This window comes from Sipha flava, unplaced genomic scaffold (assembly GCF_003268045.1).
Source record: "Sipha flava isolate LNK unplaced genomic scaffold, YSA_version1 64_pilon_pilon, whole genome shotgun sequence".
In the NCBI taxonomy this organism is placed as follows: domain Eukaryota; kingdom Metazoa; phylum Arthropoda; class Insecta; order Hemiptera; family Aphididae; genus Sipha; species Sipha flava.
This window is the reverse complement of record NW_020273604.1, coordinates 416,889-442,357: the sequence shown is the minus strand read 5'-3', so window position 1 is coordinate 442,357 and position 25,469 is coordinate 416,889. Positions and strand designations below refer to the sequence as shown.

At 39.9% G+C, this 25,469-nt stretch overlaps 1 protein-coding gene across 3 annotated transcripts in view; it reads left to right on the top strand.

The window, feature by feature from the left end:
• LOC112691529 (UNC93-like protein) overlaps positions 1–25,469 on the top strand; it is a 64,177-nt gene that overhangs the window by 11,538 nt on the left and 27,170 nt on the right. Inside the window, exons 1-3 of one of the 3 annotated variants that reach the window (XM_025565801.1) lie at positions 6,045–6,588; positions 17,789–18,598; positions 22,477–22,702. In XM_025565801.1, coding sequence (XP_025421586.1) covers positions 17,857–18,598; positions 22,477–22,702 — 968 coding nt within the window. In that variant the 5' untranslated portion in view covers positions 6,045–6,588; positions 17,789–17,856. Of the gene's footprint in view, positions 1–6,044; positions 6,589–6,672; positions 7,257–17,788; positions 18,599–22,476; positions 22,703–25,469 lie in introns of those variants that run through there. The other 2 variants (XM_025565804.1, XM_025565803.1) reach the window with 2 other exon arrangements.

Below are 25,469 nucleotides of genomic sequence, written 5' to 3'. Positions count from 1 at the left end.
CTCTTTTGGTTCTCACATAACATTGCCATCGGGGTATGGACCTTATTGTTTTAAAATACATGGTGATATATATTATCGTATTAGCTCTCTTTATCCTAGCTCTGGCCAAAATCCATAGTATGGTCAATTATGTATTTTAGACTTTGCCGAAGCAAACAAAGTTAGATTAAAAAAAATCACATAATATATTACTAAAAAATTATATACTTGATAAATTACACAATGTATTATCTAACATAAATCCATATGCTAAATTTTACTAACAAATGCATGAACTGACGGTTCATGATGAAAGTTCAACTCCTATTAATTTGGTTATGCAATTTTATCATGAACCTAGAGAAGATATCCGTAGGTACAATCCAACAGTTTCTGAAATCGTAGAAGTATTTGAATCTTCAGATGGCGCACATATTTCACATAGACATATATCAGTTCATCAAAAAAAAAGGAGATGTACAAAAAATTGATTACGATAGTATGCACTGTGACCCTATGTCTTACACTTTAATATAGGTGTACGGAGAACCAAGCAGGCATATAAATATGCAATATAATGATAAACGTAAAACTGCCGTAAGATGCAATATTTCCATGCGTGAATATGTTTGTTTTCGAATGTCAATAAAAGGTACTTCCTCGTGTGGTAATTTTAATCCAGTACTGAGCTCAGGCAAACCAACTCAACAAATTATCGTTGATTATTATTGTCATATTGAAGGTGATAGATTGAAATATATTAGAAGTCAGCAATAAAAATTAAGAATAGACACATATTCTGGCTTAGCAGATGCTTTACGAGCAATGGCAAACGAAGCCAATATTAGAGTAGAAAAAAAAATAGTTGTATTGCCTTCTTCGTTTATTGGAAGTTCTCGAAATATGGTACAGAATTATTAAGACGCCATGGCAATAGTAAGGAAATTCGGAAAACCAGATTTACTCATTACATTTACCTGTTGCTTTGTGACCAGAGATTATTACAAGTATTCATTCATATGAAACTATAAATAAAAGACCCGATATTTTTGTACGGGTATTTCATGCGAAAATTGAACACTTATTAAAAATAATAAAAACAAAAAAAATATTTACTGATGAAAAACTTACATCATTGTGATAAAATGAATAATTCAATTGTCAATATGTTGCCAAGGCCAGAAAAAAACGTATTTAAGTTTAAATACAGTGTCAAAATAATGTGACGATTTTTTGTTTCCTACAGAATTTCTAAACAGTTTACATTTAAGCGGTTTACCTCCGCATACTGTGGTACTAAAGAAAGGTACTATTATAATAATTTTGAGAAATTTAAATGTCATCTCCAATCTGATGAATGGCACAAGATATATTGTACGAAATATGTATGATCATTCTTTAGACTTGGAATCTATAACTGGTCAAAGAACTGGTCAGCGTATTTTATTGCCTAGAATTGATTTGACCCCGTCAGATTCAACTATTCCCTTTTCATTTACCAAACGTCAATTTTCTATAAGAATAGCTTTTGCAATGATAGCGCAGGGTCAAACATTGGATAAAGTAGGATTGTATTTACTCCATCCTGTATTTAGTCATGGTCAACTTTATGTTGCCATGTCCAGAGTTAGATTTTTTGAAAAGTTAAAAATACAAATAATATCAAACAACAAAAAAGATACAATGAATATAGTTTATAAAGAAATTCTACAATACACAAATTCATTGAACTTCATTTGTTTATCAATTTTTTTGTATATTTTTTTGTTATATTTTTTATACCTTTTATAGTGTTTATAAATGTAATTAAAGCTTAATAAATTTAATTATTTTCCATTTTATGTTTTTCCTATACATTAATTGCACATTATTCTAACGGTGTATACATGATACATTCTTTATATTTATTTATTATTTATAGTTATTCAACTATTTGATTATTTTTTTACCGTAACCCGGCAGCGACGGGTAATTCAGCTAGTCTCAAATAATAGTCGTATTTGCCAACAAGGACCGAACGAGAAAACGGTACACACTTTTGAGTTAGAGATCTTAGTGGTTCGAATATCACAAAAGGTAGGGTTATGTTATAGATTTATACGGGGTTGTTTCTTGGGGTTGTCATCCGAGATGTCGCAGATGCGTAAATCTCTGTATATTTATTGTCTTTGTATATAAGTGTTATATAAAATTATACCTATGCCTTAAAATTATTGTATATCTTACAAAATAAAAGATACATTTGGGGGGGTTATAACCCTTAAAATATCCCCCTAGATAAGCCACTAGGTATACAGAGTAATTCAATAATTCATTATTGTTTCAATAAAAATACAATAATTTAAAAACAACGAAAAACTAATATTCGAAATTAATATTTTCATCGACATTTCAACGGACAGCTTATTTAATTAAAATTTTAAACTCTCCGAACAACTGTTATGAATACAATTGTATAATTTTTAAAGTACATTTAAAAAAAAAAATAAAGACCAAAATTCACAACGTGTAATTAAGCCTTTAATATAATAGAGTATACGTTTTTTCTGTCTGTGCTTAAAAACAATCGTGAATACAGTATATTATATGAAATTACACTATATACCACGTATCATGTATCATGTTTCACTACACACAACTATACTTAAAATCGGGAACTAATTCAATATTGAACTATGAAAGTCTGGAATGTAAAGCATTTATTATATTTGAATAAACTGTTTACAACACAATTCTTTTACTTTATCTCCGACCGCTCAAGTCCCTTTTTGTACCTTATAACAAATATTTTTTGTAGCCATAGATAACGTAGTTAATAATGTCAAGATTCTATGTGAATTATATATTTTACAGTTTAAATTATTGATTATTCTAGTTCTAAGTAGTTTTCATATTTTACTTTATGACATTGTACGGGTCGTGGCACTAGAATGACCAAAATTAAGTAATTTTTGTTGTTGTGCAATCGAAAATAAAATTCTGCTAAACATTGTCGTTACCTACTATAGTAATAGCAAATGTTTAAATGTTTTTTATTTGTAGTCTGAACTATTTGGGTAGCATGCGTATATCATGCACAGACCCTCGTAATCGAACAAATCATAACATTACATTTTACTTTTACACCGTTTGTCGATATTGTCAAATGTCGTAATTCGAACTTTTAAACAAAAACAAGAACAAACAATTTATGTTATTCTTAATTTAAGGATTTTTTACTTTTTTTTTGTTCATCGTACTATTAAAATGAAACAATACGAATTTTGTAGAATACATGCTACGTGAAAACATTTTGTTGAAGGTGACCGCCTATGGTTCAGGTTAACGTTTCTCGAAATATACCCGATTATCTGGACTTCGTATAACTGTTCAATACCGTACTACACGGGTGTATAACATTATAATGTATTTTCCTATCGATGAGTCGACGATGCCATTACGACAAACCGGTCTCTGAGTAAAACATACAATATTATAATATTTGTATCGCATTCACCAAAATAGAAACCGTAATCGTGCAATCGTTATTTAAGGTTATGATCGTGTAGGTTTTCGACGGAGCCGTGTATAAATTTTTGGCCAAAGACCGCAGTGAAATAGTGTCGGTAAATTATTATCTAACTTAACTCTATCTTAACTCGTAGCCGCCGCTCGTGTATCATACTTAGATTTGTATCTGTTCGAATTATAAAACGGATCATCGGCCGTCTAAATAGAATTACGTAGGACGGGGGAGCTTTTTTCTTGGAAAGCGTATTTTCCGGCCAAACCGATCCGTTTGGGTTAGGGATCGTTAAACGCCTACGTATACTCATAGAATGACATCGGTATAAATATACGCATATGTATCATAAATGTTTCATCGCCATCGATGGGTAATTCATCGAGACCGACAATTGTCCGATCGCGATGCCCCGACGAGTTTTACTTTTAACCGTACCGTCATCATAATCGATAAGAATTGCGCATAGACGGATACCACACGCATTGTTGTTTGCGATCTCAGCCGGAAAATCGCGTTCTGCACAGTAACGCACGATAAACGATAATGCGTGAGAACCACCACCACGGTCGCCGCCGTCTCGCGTAGGGTCGAATAATGTCCGGAAAACCGAACGCGTTACCAGCCTTCGTGTACCCTTGGTAGACGGAACGATCATTCCGATATGTTTACGTCCTCGTCTACGTCCTTAAAGTCCTTCAATTCGATATTGCAACGTGCACCTTTTGATCGATGTATAATCGTTTTTATCGATAAATTATTATTATTGTGATACGATTCGCGCAGCGCATGCGTCGGATCGTTTTTAAAACGTTTGCGCTTAAAACACGATAAAATTGTTTGTAATCCATTGTGCACGATAAAAAAATCAGTTGGTTTTCAATTTCAACGCGTAACGATGACGACGTACACGTGTCCCGATTAAGTATAAGTATGACGACCGCAACGGAGTTCATGAAAACAGTCCCGGCGCGTGTTCTGCGTGCACTGTAATACGAGTTAAGGTTCCTAGCTCATTGTTTCTACGACGACTACCGGTCGTCTGCGCCTCGCGGGTGTCGTGAAATTTCGACATTTCCGTGACGGGAAATTGAAAAAATAACCATAAAACTAAAACTTAATGCGTGAGATCATGTGTATTAGACAAATCTGTTCGGGCCGTTTTTTTCGGCCTGATCCGGCCTGAAACTTAAGTTTAAAAAATGCGATCAACGCGTGATTTAACAGCTTTTTATCGGTCGTCCCGATCGTATGATAAAATATGTGAATCGGAACCCGCGCTATTTACCGATTCAGGATTTTCAAACTGTCTATACCGGATCGTGTGCGACACCGTACAATCGATACAGGTATGCGCTGAATATGCACTGCCTGTTACGAAGGAATTACGTACGTACACGATGTGCAGATGAATCGACGCGCGTTGGACACACGTTAGGTGCGTTGCGTACTTAATGCGCCAGACCGTGAAAATCGAACACTTTCCCCGGTACAACAACGGAATGGTCATCACGTGGCGGTAACGACCGCGGATTTTACGGCTGGAAAACGGCATCGCGTTTGTTAATTTTATCGATGTGTCTCCGACCGTTTGTCCGCATTTCCGTCGAGTGTCGCGTCGTTTCGCGACCTCGACCGAGTGCAAAGTTCCAGTCGCACCTCCCCTGTTACGTGCGTTGATGGCCGGTCCAAGCTAGCTAGCGCCCCGGACAAACTTCGAGAAAAACGCCTTGTTACCGATGAAAAAAATGAACGCGACGATATTTATTTATTTATTAAATACGTTTCATGTTTATCGGTGTGAATTGTTACGATTTAAAAATCTGTTTTTCTCGTTTCGAGACGAGTTCATCGACAATACGCGAATGCATATGAACTCCCTCGTGCACTTTTCGTAATTTCATCGTCAACCAGACAAAACCTATATATATATAGTATACATAAGTATAATGGAAAAATTTCGTTTCGGAGGTAGAATATATGAATACGATGTATAGTCACGGGTCACGGGGAGCGATCGCGAAATCCGAACTCTGTGCCCGTCGTCGGATCCAAGTGCATCCGACGGCACCGCGTGTGCCGCGCGAACAAGACGGAGCCGCCCGCGTACGCCGACGGACGGTAGACAGGTGGACGCGACTGCGATCGTCGAATGGGGGGGGGGGGGAAAGAAAAAAAATAATAATAACAAAAAACGTATGCGCGCCGGTCGGCGCGAGTTCTCGTAAACGTGTGTCAGTACAACAGTTTGCGATGGGTTTGCGGAACACACGTCGGTGGTGGTGGTGGTGGTGGTGGTGGTGGTGGTGATGGTGGTAGGTCCGGCCGACCTTCTCCTCGGCGGCCGTCGCGTCGCTTCGTGCGCGAACGGCTACGGTGGTGGTGGTCGAGGGGCGGCCGGCGCGGAGAGAGAGAGCTCGGGTATGACTGGCGGCGGAGGGGGAGGACGGCGGATATTAGCGCGCGAAATAAAAAAAAATAAAAATAGAAAAAAAAAAAAAAACGGGGGTACGACGGACGGAGAGACGGTGTCCGTCGATCTTTCGCGGCGGTCGGCGGCTAAGTCTCCGCGCTCAGTCGTGTCGATCACTCCGTACGGCGCGAACCACACCGCGGTCGCGAGACCATAACGAACGACGCGCGATATTCGCACCGTTTCACGCAGTACAACACGTACGCGGTTTTCATTTGGATCGCGATAACGCGTTCGTCCGTCGCGCGCGTTCCCCGTCGGCCCGTTCGCGTAATACATTTTATTCCACGCGTCCGTGCGTGCGCGCGCGCCCGTGCGTGTGCCCCCGCTGCATGTGTGCACGCGCGTCGCCGTCGCCGTCGCAGTCCGGTGCGCCGCCGCTGCTGCCTGTTGTCGTCGTTGTACGACGACGTCTGCCGTGCTGCGTGCGTCGTTGTCGTTCGCGTGCGCCTCCACCCGGTTGACCTGGAATCGCGCGCGGTAAAAAAAAAAAAATTTTTTTTTTAAAAAAAAAAAAATCGCGTCGCACACACGGAGAGTACACGGACGACGCGGTGCGTGTGTACGCGGATAAACAAATACACCCGCAGGCACGCGATCAACGCCGGAGAGAGTATCACGTAATATTTTATAGGTAAATATGATAGCAATGTACAAAATATCGTAGCCGTACGACAGTGCGCGCCCGTCATTCGTCTCTCGTCCGTCGCCCGCAGCGTTTCGCGAATCGCGTCCGTAAACCGTGTTGGTACGTTCGCGGTGCGCCATCGTGTCTCGCCCGTAGATCGCGACGGCACTGCCGCGCCTACGATTCGGCGTGCCGCACGACCGAGGAGAAAAATCGACCGCGGTATTTTTATTTGCTCATTTCAATTCCTCCCCCGTTCGCGAAACTTCTTCGCGTGGTTCACCTTTTCGGCGAATCATCGCGTTCGACTCGCAGCCGTTTTGTACCGTCGTCGCACATCCCCTTACCCGTACGCGAACCGGTTTCCCAGGTACATTTTCTTCATCTTCTCGTGTCCGCAAACGGAAACGTTCCGTACGGTTCTCATTCTTTTATTTCATTTTTATTGCAAAACAGTCTTTCAGCGTATGCGTGCGCGCGTTTGACGGATACAAAATTGTTTTTTTTTTTCCGTCAAGTCGATTGGCCGTAACAGCGCACTCATCTCGACCGTTCCCATATGTTTCAATAAAGCAGCTGTTTTCTACGCGAATTTTTTTTTTTCCCCCCCGATACCGAATAATTTGTTGCACGGACCAGTCGTTCGCCAACGTGATTCGACCGACGATTTTTCGGTAAGTACGCGTGGTCCATACACTCGTAATCGTGTTCGCATTGTCACCTCGGAACGATTATTTTTATTTTTTTTTTATTTCACTTTATCAATTTTTTAAATATTCCGCCAAATTATGATTAAATATCACCAGTTTTCCTAAATTATTGAGTATATAGACTGCGCACAAGGTAAAAACATTTGAAAACCAAACATCTTAAAAATGTGTTCAATTCCACTGCTCGTAAACGACATTCTCGTACACATAGATTGTGTTTTAACTTAACTGCACCATTTCTACGTCATCTGTTCACGAGTAGATTAGTTCGCAATTATATATTATTATATTAATATTCGCGATATCTCTTACAATTGTATGAATCAATAATACGTAAACAACGCGAAAAAAAGTTACTTTTAAATTCGATACCACAACTATAATTGATATACCGGTTAATGTCGTCCGACGTAGGAGGTAAAAATTAATTCGCACCGAAAAAAACGTTTGTGTGTAATGCATGTATTATATGTAGTCCATGGAAATATAAATGTAAAAAATATTCTAAATTATAAAAGCAGTCCACCGAGTATACGCGCAATAATATTGTAAACGTATGAACTCAAGCGATTATCCGCGGATAAAGCATCAGTATCGTCATCGTCATCACCGAAACCCGTTGAAATTCGATGTATTTTTTTTTTTTTCCAAACATTTGTCATCCGGTTTCCGCTCATTACGTACAACGCCACTTGTATAATCGATGTTTATAGTTTCGATTGCGTACACTTTTCGCGACAGTACTGCCGCGGTCCCGCGCGCATCGATGTATACCGAATAAACCGAATATTTCACGTGCACAATACGGTGTACCGTAGATGTAATCGGACCAGACGTACCCGCGACGTAGTGTTATTGCTGCTTGCCTTGCGCACCGCATTCGATATTATTGTACGCGCGTCAGCACCGACGCGGGGTCTCGTCGTCAAGTTCAAGGCGCTAATAAAATGTGTAGAGAAAATACATATTATTCTACATTTATAATACTGTTACGCGAAACGGATGCTGTTTATTCGGTTGGTGTCGGCTAGTGCAGGGGACGACGGCGTTGGAAAAAAAAAAAAAAAACCGTCGATCGAACGCCACGGCATCGCGTCGTAAAACAACTATGTGTACAACCCGTAATGGTTGTGCACTACAATGTTTAATAAATATTTAATAAATTATTCGCGTCGACGGCAACGGCAACCTTGAGGTCGGTTCAAGTTTATTGTTACGGATCCGGCGGTGCAGCCACACGTACGCACAGGCCGGCGGCGTAAAAATCTTTTTTTTACGCGTGCGCGGCGCCGAAATTCAAGTCTGGCCGACGCCCGCGGGGCGCGTCCGTACGTTTAAAAACGTTTCGCGGAGAAAACAGAAACGAACGCCAAAGCCGTTTGTTCGGCACCGCGATAATAATGCGTTTTGCCCGCCGATATTCTATTTCCGTACGGCGTTGGAAAACGCGTGTTGCCCGTGTACGCGGCACGAAGAATCGAATTCTGAAATCGATTTCGTCGGGTTTGTGCTCGACTGCCGGCGAAGGAACCGAAACATCGAGCTCCGCTCGAACGGTCAACTTTCACGCGCTCAAACTTCCGATCGGAACGCGTAACATTATTCCGTTTCGTTTACCCGTCGAACACGCAGCGTCCGGACGCACTCGTGTTTTCGCTGGGCCGTCGAGCAATACGTATACACGCCGGATTACCTTTAATTTTCCGATCAGCAATGAACATCTTCGCATTTACACGTGACTACGTCCGGATCAACGGGCGCGTTACGGTTTCGGGTCCTCAGACAGGGTGACCATATTAAGAAAATAAAAAAAAACGGGACAGCCGTTACTTCCCCCCTCCCCGAATAAAGAAACTCATCCATATACATTCACGCGCATGCACACAAATCTCGAGAGTTCAAGTCCAAACCTCTGTCGTATCGTAAACAATTATTTTCTTTTAATTATTATTAAATTATCAAATCGGCAATGTTATAGTTCGTCGGCATCGGGACTTGACGCTCGTTCCACGAACATTTTTATCTGTTATTATTAACTTTGGTTTCACGTTTTAAATGTACGGGTGAAAAGTTTTATGTTTTTTCATACATAGATATTTTATTTGCAAGCATTAATAACTTATATAACAAATACTATGGCGATAACGGGATTAAAACGAGACAATCTTCTAAAAAACGGGATAAAAAGCGTCCCATTCGAAGTTTGTCGGGACAACGGGACCGTGATGATCAAAAAATTGACAATCCCGTTTTAAACGGGACGTCTGGTCACCCTATTCTAAGATTCGGTTTTCGTCGTTTTAACCGGGCGTCGACGTTCGTTCGGTCCGCGTGCCTCGAATCCGCTGCAACTTATTTCGCGGTGCTCGCTGTCGCCTCCACGTTTCGATTTCGTTTCGTTTGAAGAGAGAAAAAAATTTCACGATAAAATCAACAATAAGCGATAAAACGTTCACGAACACCGCGTTGTAGAGCGCATCTCCGAGGTTCCTCGAGATTGCAATGGTAATGTCCCGCATACTCGCGTGACCGCATACCGCTAATATGGTACCGTAACAACACCACCGGACGTCGGTTAACGAGTGATTATCGCCGACATTGCTATTATCACCCGGTAGCAAGTAATAACCGTCGTTATTACCGTCGTACGCTGGTAACGTATCCGTTATGCAATCGTTTCAGTGAAATATTTACGATACCATAGCGGTTCGACGTGTTTTTCATTTTCATTTTCCCACCCCTCTCCAACGGTGGAACGTGCGTTTTTTGGAAAATTTGGATCTCATGCATATTAACGTATTATTATTTAGGTACCATCACTTCGCGGACGCTGCTGTAGATTTTTTTTTTTTATTCGATTCTTGTTTCAACGCTAGTTATCCTTGATATTTTTCATTTTTCATTTTTTTTTTCTGTTCGCCAGTGTATTATTATTTTACTAAATATTTTGTTTTATTTTTTTACGATATTTTATATTACAACGCATGGAATTTAAATACATTTGTACCTGCGCACGGTTCGCACAGAAGCTCGATTAGATAATATAACTCACTGCAGTGCGTACACGTTATTAACATTTCAAATTGCCATTTTTCGTTATTGTTCTTCGATTCTCATCGTTAGGGTATGGATGGTTCAATGTTAATTTTATCGCAACGCTTTTAAATTAGCATAGTTTTGTGATTTTTTTTTTTTATTCTAAAAACACGTTTAATTTAATATACCGAGTGCATATACGAGCCGTATTATTTTTTAACGCTCCGTGTTATTGATTTTTATATTATTGTATTGTGTTTCGTGTTCTAGAATAATCAACTTACCGGTCGTTGTGTTCGAGCTGAAATCACAATAAAATAATACAGTCGTATATCAATATTTTATTATTCCGTGAGCGTTGTTTAGATTTTCTAAACGAATTTTTGTGTACAGCTCATCAATGTTAACATTCAGTTTTATGCGCTGTGTTCGATAGTAAAATATAAAAAAAAAAATTCACCACGAAAACGTAGATACTTCATACAGATATTTTGTACTTGCCAAAAATGTTTTGTATTTAATTTTGTTGGAATATAAAAATGTCATTTTTTAAATTGTTTTATTGTTAACGTCTGCATAATCCGCTTTTATGTTAAATATTTTATCGATTGATTTTCATACTTTGTCACCGAAATCATATTGTATGCACTCAGTCACGTGATCAAATGATATATTCAATGAACAATATTTTATTCTATAAGAATACACTGTTGTATTACGAAACCGGCAGTCTCTTTATTTAGTGTGACATATTTATTAGATGTACATTTACACGCGTCTATATTATACAGCTACGACGATTATTTTAGAAAGCAGTTTTCATAGCCGTCGGGTTCAATTTCTTAACCTTGTTTCACATAAATTATTCGAAAGATATACCGTGTTTGCAAACAAATGATCAAAACCGATGATGGTTTTGAATTGCGTTTTTACAGGAATATAAAAAAAATATTAATAACAAATTCATTTTTCGCTTAGAAATATTTAGGTCGGAAGTTAAACTTCTCAACTAGGCACGACCAACGGTAGTATGTAATTGGTAACAAGCCATACGGTTTAGCGAACGTCGCATTGCCGTTCATAAATCGCAACTACGGTTGTGCTGCACACCTTTAAAGCGCTGGTTTATTTATTGTTGTACACACACGGTATGCGTTTCAACGTTTCGATATTTTACAGCGCGCGCGCGCGGAATTCTATACAACCCGTCTTTTTTTCTGCCTATCATTATCGTTATTATTATTCATAAAAACATCAGTAATTATTTATAAAATAATATTATATACCTATACTTGCCACAAGAATGCGGCACGCGGCGTACTTGTATAGGCTCTGTCCGCGTACACGACGACAAAGAATCGATGTAGTAAAACTGCGTTTCTATACAATGGCGATTGGCTTGGATGGGGGATGAGGAGTCGGACGAAAAACGATTTGTTTGAATCTTGCACCGACCAACAGAATTTTACACGCAAGAGACAGTCTGCGTTACGAAGACGTATAATACAGATAGGTAGGCACAAGCGTATTACATTGTCGAGACATTTTCGCGGTTTTCTACACACTTTTTCCGCAGCAAATATGCGTATAGTATACAAAATGTAGTGTTCATCGACGTCAATACGGTGTCCTCCGCTTGATCTCAATCAATTATTAGTAATAATAATTACTTCACTTACAGTTGAAAATGATACACACCATTCGATTAGTTAAATATTTTGGCCAATATAAGTAACAGTACACCCACTTAACAGTGGCGCTCGTAAAAATGCTTTCAACTCGAAAGTGAATTTAAAAAAAAAAAAATTTCAAAAAAAAAAAACACTTACAACCTAAAACAGTTAAAACACGATATTTTCGATTTTTTTAACGTTTTATTTTCGCGGTTACCCCGCCGATAAATTGCATCTGAACTCGACTTGTGCTTGAGCTAGATGGACAAAAATTATTCCCTTTCCGTTGTGCTTCAAAAAAAAAAAAAAAAAAAACATATAACCGCCACTCTCGAACGCAAACAGATACGTTTACACAAGCATAGTCGTAATGTATAATTTAAGCGGGTTTGTTCGTGTAGTGCGGACGAAATTGAATAATATGTGAAATTACCATATATTTGTTTAGCGGAATGTTTATAATAAGAACAAATGACATGTAAATACGCGTAAATCATTAACTACTCGCTATTGGAACCGTTCGGCTCGTCGCAGTATGTATAAAAAGGTACATATATGTACATAGATCATAGGCGTGTTTAGACCTTTTTAACAGGTCGTGCGCAAGACAAGTATTCAAATGCGATACTGAGTTACCAATAGGGAAAGTAAATACGATCTTCAAATTTTGAAATAATCATCATCACTTATAGAAATATAATTGCAAAATATTTTTGATTCCTATTGTTATTCTAAACGTCGTTTAGTCGGAATCAAAAATTTTAACTAGCATTAATCGATAATACAATTAATGTCAAATTTTGCAGGTCGTGAACGGGAGGAGGTACGACCCGTGTAGACACGCCCATGATATATACAAACATACGAATATACATATATTCGTATTAACATATACATATTATTCATATACACGTATTAAGTGTAGGTTATAGGTACGGGTTACGGCCGGCCGGGCACTTTTCTGTCGGACTCGACTCGTCGGGGGCTTACTGCACCACGGCAAACACTGCGATCAGTTCGAGATTGGTTTTATTTTTTTCGAAATTTTTTTTTCATCGCGTAAACAATTACACACTCGTACGCGTACGGAAAATAGCACCCGATTTTGTTACGCGTGCGGCGGCTACGCCGAACTGTGCAAAACACGCGTGCGCGATTCCTCGACGGGAGTTGGCTACCGCGGTTGGACTTTCACGTGCCGGAACGGTTCTCGTAGGATTTTCGAAATTCCGTACGTAAACGGCGATTGGCGCCGAAAGAGACCGAGAAAAATAAATAAATATGCAATCCGCGACACGTCCAAAAAGGTATACGTGTGATTTGGGTCACGATAGCAAACAGTATTGCAAAACGGATTGTAAATATTAGACGGGACAGAATAGTTTTAGTACGCGTACAACACTTGTTGGCATTACAAGCTATGCGCGTTAACGTGTTTATCGATCGATTCGAAAATTATAATACGATTTGATCGTGATTGGACGTGCGGGGGAGATATAACATTACGGGAAGATACGAAGTGACGCGAAACGCATAACATCGGACGCTTGGGTAGGTGGCGCAAATGACCCGTGCGCGCGTTTATGCGAACGATCGGGTTAGATTAGGGTGGTGGTGGTGGTGTTCCGGGGCGCGACGGCGTGCACGCGAACGGGTTGTGTGCACCGCGGCTGTTCTTCGCGGGTTTTTGTTCGCGAGAACGGTTTCATGCACGGGGGCACCGACCTTCGGCATATTACAATATTATCATTGTGATTACTATTATTCGTTCGTACGTGGATCGATGACGTGACAGAAATCCGATGTGCAGGTATTTCGCGCGCCGATATCGTCGCACCGGTCGTACGCGCCATTATTATTCACGATCGGCTCACGGTTGTACGCGTGCGAACATCGCAACATCGTTGTGACCTACATTTTGCCACCGGTGGGCGAGACGGATTTTGGAAATTTCAAAGTCAAAATTGACGCGCACGCAAGTATATAATATTATTCACCTTGACTCCGATTCGTAACGAGGTGCACCCGATCGTCTGCCGCGTCGGGTCGGAGAATAAATCAGTTCCCGGAATGTACAACGGGAGAAAGTAACCTTGTCCAGCGCAATTTTTCCGCTACGCAGTTTTTAATTTCGCACGTTCGCACTACGCGGGTATGACGTGCGCGCGCCTACGTCTGTTTGTGTGTTCAAAAGTTTTGTGCGCTTCGACAATACGGAAAAGCGTTTTTTTTTGCACGTATCGACCGTAGAAATGGCAGAGAGAGAGAGAGAGAGAGAGAGAGATTATCCCATTTATATCATGTTATTGTCAGAACACTACCAAAGTTACTCATCTTATGTCATAGAAATAATTGTCAACGCAACGGTAAAATCGTTCAAATACCAGCCCTTGCAACAGAGAGCACTTGGTGTGCTTAAACCTTTTTCGTTTAGAACAAATAAGTAAAAAGAGAGAAATAATAATAAATAAACACTCCGTAAGCTTTATGAACGCGTATTGTACTCGACACCATCAAGGATGTTGTGTGTTCGTCCGATTACCGGAAACCCGGACTCGTAAATATGTATACATATATTGATATTGACACGGTTTGATAAAAACGTGTGGTAGCAGTATTGTTCGAGCGAATACGTTAACTGCGGGCAGAAGAAAAACGTTGAGTTCTCGTGGGGAGAAAGGCATGTGTCCGAATGCAGTTCAAAAGTCGACAATGGTAACGAGTCGGACTGACCAACGGCTAACACACGCGTATACGTGATAAATACACGTTTTTGGTTCTCTCGACTCGCAGTCATGTGGACACAGTGTTTGCAGTTTTCGAACAGTCGAACGCACCGAAAACTTAGAATTCGATTATGTTTTACGTCCAACCTCGGCTGGGTTCAATTTCGATATTTATCTATGTCGTGGTCACGTATGCAAGTATAAAGCAACGCGTCGTAACCGATTGATTTTAAAAGCGCGTCACGATCCACGGCACAGGCACGTCACATTCGGTATTCGGTACCGATACAATATTTTTTTATTGATTTTGTGCCGCGGTGACGACGGGATCTTATGGCTCGGGAGACTTCGACGGTATAAGGATTTATTCCCCTCGATTTTTTGACATCGCTCGCCGAGCCCGAAATAAAAACGTGTGATACGGGGTGATTTTTTTTTTAATAATAATAACAGTTGTGCAGTATGTCGGCTAGACCGGGAGGACGCGTAATGTCCGTAATGATCGCGTGGAACGAATTTTCTTATTTTTTCGTATGTCGTCGTCGACCTACATCGTTAATTAAATCTCGCGGCGAGTTTAACTTCGGCATTGTATAATCGCGCATAATAATAAAACATTTTTTCATTTTTTTTTTTTTTTCTATTCCTTTGTAAGTACAACGTGGCCCGTCAATTATAAGTATAAAATATACGATATTGGGATGACATAGAACTGTTATCTCACATTATTTAGTATCGTATCGTACTGTACAGGTTTTCCAACGCGATGTATGTATTATTGTTATGTACATACATAATATGGGTTCGTTGTTCGGGTTTCGGCGACCGTCCGAGGCGAGTGGGACGGTATCTTACACTCCTCCCACTCAATACGCGACGTACACTTGTTATTATTATTATTTTATTTTTTATTTTTAGGAGAAGGATATTATATACAAGCCGGGTTCGGATGTATTTAATTTACGTGTATGCGCGCAAGATAATAGTGTATATGTACGTATAACTCCGGTAGTATGATAATGGGTATGTATAGTTTTTTCGCAAAAAACCGGTTCGCGGACGTCGTCGTTCGCTGGCAGGACGATGAAGGAGAGAGGGCGGTACGGGTGGCTGAGTTGAAACGACCTTTCGCCTTATCCCATCGCTATATATACTTAGCGTGTACTTATATGTTCGAGTATATTTTGCATATATATATATATATGTATACACGCAGTCGGCGATGGCGTCGTGGAAGAGTTCGAAAAATTACGCATAATCGTACATTTTTCTGCCGTACGGGCTAGGTCGTGATTTTACCGCTATACGGACCAGTACACTCGTAATATTACCATCGTAACGCGCGTTAATGATAATTATACGATCGTAAACACTATAATAAATTGTACACGTGTATTTAAACATTATTCGACGCTCCAGTCAGATTCGGTGGTTTGACCCGCTCGAAATATTTCCTAAACCCCAGAAAAAAAATGTCTTGAGTGCGGTACTATATGCTCTAAACCATTTCTATCTGGTAACGCGCAAAACCTTGGTCAAATATGTGAATTACAGCCATTGGCATACATTCTGAAATACGATCAGGGGTGGTTCTTAATACCAACCAACGACATACGTTTTTCTCGTGACAATGCAATATCTAATTATTAATTTCGATCAATGTCTATTGGTCAATATCCTGTTGCAAGTCTTGGGTGAAAATGTTGTATTCTCATCAGAGGTATCATTATTTGGAAAAATTTCCGAAAATAACCGAAATTCCACCGCTATAGTACAATTATTAACTAAAGTTTCAGCGCACTTATTACTTAAATGCCAAGGGAGGTAGAATATTTCTTACGTTCGAACGCTATTGCTTGCGTCACTGTTAGATCTCATCCCCGATGAAACGTGATTTGATCTCCGTGTGAACTGCGTGTTTGGCATGGTGCAAAAGTTAAAAATAATTCACGAACGTAACGAAATAAGCGGTGAGATTAATTTTTTTTCGAGTCATAAAAGCCACGGCAATGAGCGCTACTATCAAAAACGTAATATAACAAAATATTGTATTATTATTCCGTAAAGATATACTTTGGGCCATCATTCAACATAAGTTTACATATATATAAATAAGGAATAAGTTTTTCAAATAAAATTCCGTTTTCGTTCGTATATTAATTTAATAAAAAAAATTGTAAACGCGATAGTACTAAAACCGACTGACTACAGATCGACATCGTATAATGTATTGGCATAGCATATAAAATTTTAATAAAACCATCGTCTAACCATGATACTATATAGTCTAATTGTAAGTCTTAGTGTTTTTCTTTTAACTGTACGTAAATCGTTACCTCAAATGTTATATGTTAAAAAAGTGCCCGGGCCGTATAATTGTAATGGACAAATAAATAAAATACCACATCTACTTAAAGAAGAACACTTTTATTTTTCACTTAATCGTTAAGATAAATCGTAAGTTAGGATAAGATATTATTTTTTACGTTCCGGCAGTCCGCCGCTTTATTATCGGTGACAGTACGTGGCTGAGTGCTAACAAAAACTCTTTAATTTAATTATTTTTTAACATTATCCGGATAGAGTCGTTGATTCGTGTTCGTGCATACGATCGTTTACGCATCAGTCAATAATATGTGCTCGGATAGTGTCGACTTTAAGCCGGTACAACACAACTCGTTCACTTGACTAGTACACTTGACGATCAACAAACGCGATTATTTTTAATTCCTTTGATTCGTGTCGCGTTTACCGACAGCCGATGGGAAACCACGAGTGACTCGACGAGTAAAAATAATCGTCCGACTTGACGATTAAACACCTTTTACTCGACTCGTAGAGCATAAGAATCGACGATTATTCGCCAAGTGCTTTAGCCAAACGTAAACGTTATCCGTAACACATAAATACTATACGTGTTCATTCGATACTCGTAAGCTGTGACTTCCCCAGGCTAACCTCCCTTTGAGCGTTTACGGATCGCTTCCCATGGTCCTCGTAATCATCCCTTCCCTCGTGCACAAGTAACGTCCTGATTTTAATCCCCGTTGTCTTTTTCCAGGAGGTTTCCGTCTCGTGCGTGGTCAGCGCAATCCGTCGGCCGCAGCAGCAGCGTAGCGGACGGCCGTTATGGTGGCGTCCGCGGACCGCCGCGAGAGCTTCGGCGTGGACAGCAGTATGTTCCACCACCGGAAGCCGGCGAACGGAGCGAACAAAGACAAGTCGTCGGACGTGGCCGTGTACACGATCTCGGTGGTGGGCGGCTATGAGAACCAGGGCTTCAAACAGGATGAACAATCGGGCGACGGCGGCCTGGCCAAGCCGCCGCCAATGGGCGACGACGACGGTAGCGACGACCACCTGCCCAAGGGAAAGTTCAAGATGTCGCCCAAGGAGAAGTGGCGGATCCTGAAGAACGTGTCGACCATCAGCCTGGCGTTCATGGTGCAGTTCACCGCGTTCCAGGGCACGGCCAACCTGCAGAGCTCGATCAACGCGCGTGAGGGCCTGGGAACCGTGTCGCTGTCCGCCATCTATGCCGCGCTCGTGCTCAGTTGTATATTCGTGCCCACGTTCCTCATCAAACGGCTGACCGTCAAGTGGACGCTGTGCCTGTCCATGCTGTGCTACATACCGTACATCGGCGCGCAATTCTACCCGCGATTCTACACGCTCGTGCCCGCCGGCGTGCTGGTCGGCCTGGGCGCCGCGCCCATGTGGGCCGCTAAGGCCACGTACCTTACGCAGACCGGCGCCGTGTACGCCAAGCTCACCGACCAGCAGGTGGACGGCATCGTCGTCCGTTTCTTCGGGTTCTTCTTCCTCGCCTGGCAGACCGCCGAGCTCTGGGGAAACCTCATCTCGTCCCTGGGTGAGTCGTCGTCGTCGACGTGTTTATGTTTGAATTTTAAAATTAAATCATTTGATCGTTTGATTCATTTCGATTGTTACAATGAATGTTGTACTTTATCATAACATGATTGGAAACCGAAAAGCATCGACTCTTGTGTAGGGACCTCGTCTTTGTCGTTCGTACGACACGCGTGAGCTAACCGTAACGTTCGTGTTACGTTCAGGCGTTTCAAAGTGTTTTTAAACGTTTGTTTTTTCAAAGTGTTTTTAAACCGCCAGCTCTCCGGTGCATCTCTCTCGCGGAATGTTTACTGACAGATAATTTACAGTTGTAGATTGTACAACGAACGTAAACCATAACTTTTCCGTCGGTCATCGTTGTCGACTTCGCTCTTCTCTTCGAACTCCGACCTACGGCTAAATAGTTCTAAACCCGACACGAACATGGCGTTAAATGTTCTAATCGACGTACTTTTTCCACGCTGCGTGTGCACGTTAGACGGACGAACGCAATCAAACACAAACCGATGTCCTAATGTGGTCCACGCTAATCCATCACCGTACACTATATTATTGTGTTCGTATTTTTCGTCGTTAAAAATGTTAGCCGCTGCCTTACAACGAGCAATGCATAGAACGCTAAACGATGTTCGTATAGCACTCGGATATTCGTTGATGATTTTTTAGACTATCCCGGAATCGAACAATGGGCGGAGGAGGCTGCGGCATCTGTATGCATTAAAGGGTGCAGCGAATTGTTCTCTAACATTCTAATATCAAGATCTCATAGTTATCCTTGTGGGAATATAGTAATAAAAATAAAACATTAACACGTTGTAACACGTTTAATAATGGTCAATGCGCATTTAAGTATGATATTAAATTCTTCTACCTATACATGATTCACTCGAGGGAATCTGATGAGATTCAATTCTGCCTCCCCCCTGATCGTTGACGTATAAACTTTTGATCATGCTACTTTTAAATATCGAAAAATCCGTCTAAAGTTTTAGTAGTTTTGAGTCCCATCACAATTTCACACCGCTGGCGTAGGCACGGTTCATTATTCTCTTGCTACGTCACTAAAAGCGGAGGATCAGTTTTGACAACTGTTCCTCTCTCTCTCTCTCTCTCTCTCTCTCTCTTTCTCTCTCTTTTAATTTTAATGTCAATGTTCTATTTTCCCAGGGAAAATATCCGATGAAAAATATTTGAACACAAAATAGGTAACATATGAATCTACTCCTTTGTCGTTCGTACTAGCGGCGCACGATGAAATCGTTTCGAGTCGGACCCTTATCGGTAGTATTTCGGAATTTTTATTCAACGTCGCGACTTTTAAGGACACACATTAACACAAATCAGATACTTAGAAATACGTTGTCACTCATATGTAAGAAAAATAATTCTTATTATCTACACGATCGATTTATAATTGTTTGTACGGTGCCAAATTAAATGTCTTTAAATGTCTTTACAGGGCCCGTCTAAGGTCGTATACATAACTTTTGTATGGGAGTTCAGTTGTATACAAATCACTATGAAAGGATAAAATCTATAGATTTTTATTTCCAAATTCTACAAATAAACATATAATGTACAACGTAATTTTTTTCTTTTTTTTTTTTATTAAACAATTTATCAATTACTTACTTCATCACTGATGGAAATATTCCTATGCGTTGTCATTGTTTACAAAAATCATAGCTTTTTTTTTAATTACATTCATCCACAGTGGCGTAGCCAGGGGATGGTTAACGGGTTATAAACCTCCCTTCCTCGAAATGTCTCTCTTATTTAGTAAAATATACAATAATTTTTAGACAAACGTATAATGTAATATCATGTCATCATTAAACAATTTTCACAATTTCAATAAACTAAATAATAACACATTTTATATTTCAACTTATGTTTAATCGATATATTAAAATTAAAAAAAAACTGGTAATTAATGTAGGAGAGAATTAGAAATTTAAAACCCTCACAAAATATTCTTCTGGTCACGCCAGAATAGGTACGTATAAGTATGTACGCTGATGTGTTATTGTATCTACCCAGTCGCACTCTTAACGATCATAAAATTACAACGGTTCGTATTAATTTATTGTTATATATTTGTACAGGCACTCGTTACGACCAACGGATACGATTTTATCCGATCGTATTCGCAGCTGTAAATCGCAATCAATAAACAATAGTTACCGAAAACGCATTAAATTACAGTTTTATGGCGAATCGTTTTCAAACCGTTACCTACGTGTACTGTGTATGCATTTTTCGCCTTTGTTATAACACTCCCGTCGCGCCACGCATCCCGTTCACAAATGTCAAGGTGAAATAGGTAATAATATTTACTGTCGTTAGGTCTCGACATAATTTTCCCTTCTCCCCTTTTGCAATTATTGGCCGTCGCGTTAACGACCGTTAATAGCGCTGCGCTGCTCAAATCTTTTTATTTTTTTTTTGCGCCCATCTTGCGAAACATGTATGTACCTGTTTGTGTCCACCTACCTGTGTGCGCGCGTGTGTGCTCCTATGAATTGGTAGACGTTCGGCCAACGAAACAATAGACCTTATGAATTATCCTGTACGACTTCAGTATCTATTTCGCAAACGGTACAGTTCCACTGTTGATTGTAAACGTAATTCGAAATCAATTAACTTTAGTGTTTACGTTAAAATTTTGCAATAACCCTCTCTCCCCAATAAACCCCGCTGCAGTTTCTAGTCATCCCAAATTGCTATCGGCTAGAAAATATTATAATACATTCCGCGTTAGAGTTGTGAAACGATTTTCGATCCCGATCGAAATATTCACGACATTTCAATGATCAGTATCAAATAGTTTTAACTTCAATTTTTTCTCAAGTTTATATAATGTTTGAAAAAATTTATCTAAAATATTCGTTGTTCCCAGTACCGTATCAACCAAATATGGCGCGTGGAGCGAAACTTTAAAATGTACCCTTATGTATTTTTAGTTTAAAAATATCATAATTTTTATATAATATTTTCAACAATTGTTTCGATTAATATAAAAGACGTTAAAGTTTTTGTAAATAAAGTATACAACATTTATAGTTGCAATTCTCAACATAATATGCAAGTTTTTCATTTTTGCGCTCTACCAGGAATCACACCCGGATAGTAGACACTTTGCGCCCCCCCCCCTTGCTACGGTCCTGGTGCCCGCACGTGTATACATATACAATTCAAATTACTGTCACCTTTTGATCACTACTGTTTAAAAACGACAAAACGAATGAACTCGAAACTTAACATGGTGGTTCCTCTAATGCTCTTGTTGCGCAACAAGAAGGGATATTTCATAAATCACACCTTTAACGGCCGAAACAAGTTTGTGCTGAGTATTTATATTACTTAGCTTTTCGGTCACCCAGGGAATATTTTATTTCGTTTAACACTTTGATTTTAATAATCACCGATTAAGGTGTAAATGTATATCAATATAGTATGAATAAATAAAAATAATTATTATAAGAACGAACGATGATCGTGTGTTTTTCCCAATCTAACATTTTATATTTTTACCGAAACAGCAATAGCTCTAATTTAAAATAATGAAATATCTCGCGGGCGAGGCCAGGTAATTTAGCCGGTGTATACACATAATAATATAGTGTACACGTTTTTAAAAGCGGTTCGACACGTCGAGACGAAAATTAAATAATACGTGTGTATTATACGAGTATATGTGTGTGCGCGTGTGTAGTGTATACGTTGTCGAGTATAATATAACCGAGCGCGTATATGGACAAAAAGAAAAAAAAAAAAGAAATCGGAATGTACAAATGCGGAATATTATAGCTGCAAGGGGGTCTTGCATAAAATAAAACGCGTATAATGTAACGGGACTTTCCGTTTTGTGCGCAGTATTGTCTAGCGGTGCCCATGGTGGCGGCAGCGGTGACAACAGCACGATGCTGTCAGAAGAAGAATTGCGGCTGTGCGGTTCCAATTTTTGCGTAATGGGAAACCACGCCCTTGACAATTTGGAAAGGCCGCCGGACTCGGAGATATTCGAGATAAGCACCATATACCTCACGTGCATCGTACTGGCCACCATCATCATAGCCTTGTTCTTGGACCCGTTATCCAGGTAAACATTAATCAATTTTTTTTTTAATTTTTTGCTTTCCCGCGAGTCGTTCGAAAAATTTCAATTTTTCGATACGATTCGGAAAATGAAAGCGAATATGTTGTTTTTAGACTGTCCCGCTGCAACGATTTGAAAAGAAAACCGCGGCTGATAAGTACTTACGATGCAGTACGCCCGTTTTCTTCAGAAAGAAATTTTATCGCTCACTCGTTTCAGACGTTTTTCGAATACAACCGTTTATCATCATCATTTAGTACAGCTTATCTGTAACACTGTTTCACGTATTACGTTTATATTTGTCTAAATTTAATATTATCAAGACGTTAAACTCTGCACAGCCTTAGATATAGACTATAGTTACTGTCCACGGTAATCTCTTGCGGACGTATTGAGATAAATTTAAAATTTCTTGCCGTCCGAGATTAATTGTATTTTCTTTCCAATCAAATCTTATCCAAGTGCTGTTATAACGATAACAGCACTTGGATAAGATTTAACAACGATTTCTGATGAAACCGATCGGTAGAAAAGTCGAGAACGAACGTTAAATCGAATCACTTTAGCGACGTGTTATCGGCGTATATCATGTAAAATATTTATTGTTCGACGTTGTGTTTAGAAATCGTCGTACGCGCACGTCGCTTTTATAGCGGAAATGTAATCGATGGTCGACGTTAGTCAATATTATTATAAGTGTAGTACTAATAAACCGGTGGAAGCCGGTGTTGGAACTAGGGGGGAGGGAGAAGACGGGAATTTGGGAATCGTTGTAGTAATAATCTACTATTGACTGCTAGTTTGATATTTTTAATTTTGCTACTGATAATGTGTTTTACACTCAACAAGTACGGTTGTATGGTAATTATTAGGAAACAATTGTTAGGGTTGAGTATTCGATTCATGGTCCGTGATAGAAAATTATTTCAACATTTTCTCAGGGCGCAAAAACGTTCCTACTTCCGCCTCTGGTGGGAACTAACGGATTATTGTTATCGGGTAGCCGATGAGCTCGATCGCTCATAAGTCATAACGATGCACAGACGATCTCTCAGTTTTATGCAAACGGTATTCGAAATGAAAGTTTTTAACCACACGCGAATACGAATCGGGGGAAATATGTTCTGCTGGCACTTAATAATAGTTCATGTTACGTGAACTCGAATCGTTTGTTGCGAACAAATCGCGCTGTCCCCGTAGTTCGGTTAAACGGTAATAACTCGAAGTTAGGTTAGTGTCGTGATTTTTAAAATACTCCTCGCACAGGTCACAATGGCCTCGAAAAAACATCCGTATTCGATCAACATCTGCTGCTCGAACAGTAGGTGTGTTATAAACGGTAATAGAAAATTGCAGCCGATACGATAGGTACAGTAATCGACTCTGCGGTAATGGATTTGAATTGTATCGTTAAACACGTTCGTCATCGGTATTGCGTTTGGTCGGACGAAAAGTTATTCTTCTAGTTCTTCGATTTTTTTTTTTTTTTTTTTTGGTTTTCACGCCGATTCAGGTGTTCGACGTGAGCGCTGCTGGTGTTTAGTCGTACCACTCGAACGTCATTACCGATCGGTAAAAAGTCCTGGAGCCCGAATCAAAGACGACCGCTCGAGTAGTAAATGTACGCTTGTTACACGCGCGTTATAGACGCACCACCGCGGCCGATACGTGGAGATATTATTTTTTTTTTCGCTATAAAATACGTCTCCGGAACCGGATAGAAGGATGTGCGCAGCGATTTTACAAGCGGATTTGACCTCAGCGTGAACGAGGCGAAACACGTACTTATCTCGCGCATTGTAAAGACTCGTTTCCATCGCGTTCTTTATGTTGCCGTAAAACAATATATCTTTGTGTGGTGCGGCACTATATCGTAGCGTATTTCAGACACCGAACGCACGCCAGACTGAAAAGGTATTTGACCTTGACGGCGGTACACATGGTTTTTCGACACCAGTCGACTTGTAAATGCCCATCGTCTCCACCGCCGCGGCACTAGTCTGCGCGCGTACCGTTATCGGAACGAACTCGAAATGCAACACATCGTCGTCGAATTTAAGGAACGCGCATCGATATCGTTTTCGCGTCTTAAGGCCGTTGACGAATATTTGTTTTCGAAAAGTTCGGACCCGTCGAAACGCGTGTACATGTCCCCGTTTCGTTTTTGACGAACGCTCGATGAGCATTTATTTTTTCGATTCCGGTGTCCGTCTCGTTTTGGTCGGAAAATAAAGATTGTAATTTTTCTGCTGGGAGCGAGACATTGTCCTTTCCCGCGTGGTACAAACCCGATTCAGTGTTTACACCACCGTTAATAAAAACATGGCTTTTAAAAATAACTCATACCTACTCGAATCAACGTCTTTTTACATGAAATTAATCGCGAAAACGTTCCGTCCTTTTTGTTTTATTTTTTTAGCGTTTTATATTGTTGTACTACAATATTTTGAAACGCCAAAGGACGTTTTTCATTATAATAACTTATTAATTGTTTTCTATTAACGCATTATAAACAACGTTTTGTTTACTTTTTCAATCCGATAAAAACTACTGGGCGTTTAATCAAAATCTAAATATTTTGAAGTTTGCTGTAGATAACAATGACGTTAACGGATTCATCATAATACGTTGAAACAGAGAGAGAGTTTTAACGCGTGATGTAGATACATTTAATGTTTACTTCAATATATTGAAGTAATTAAGTATACTTAGAAAATAAATCCTTGTGGACCGTGGGAATCGGTGTGCAATATGTGTATTAATACTTTGC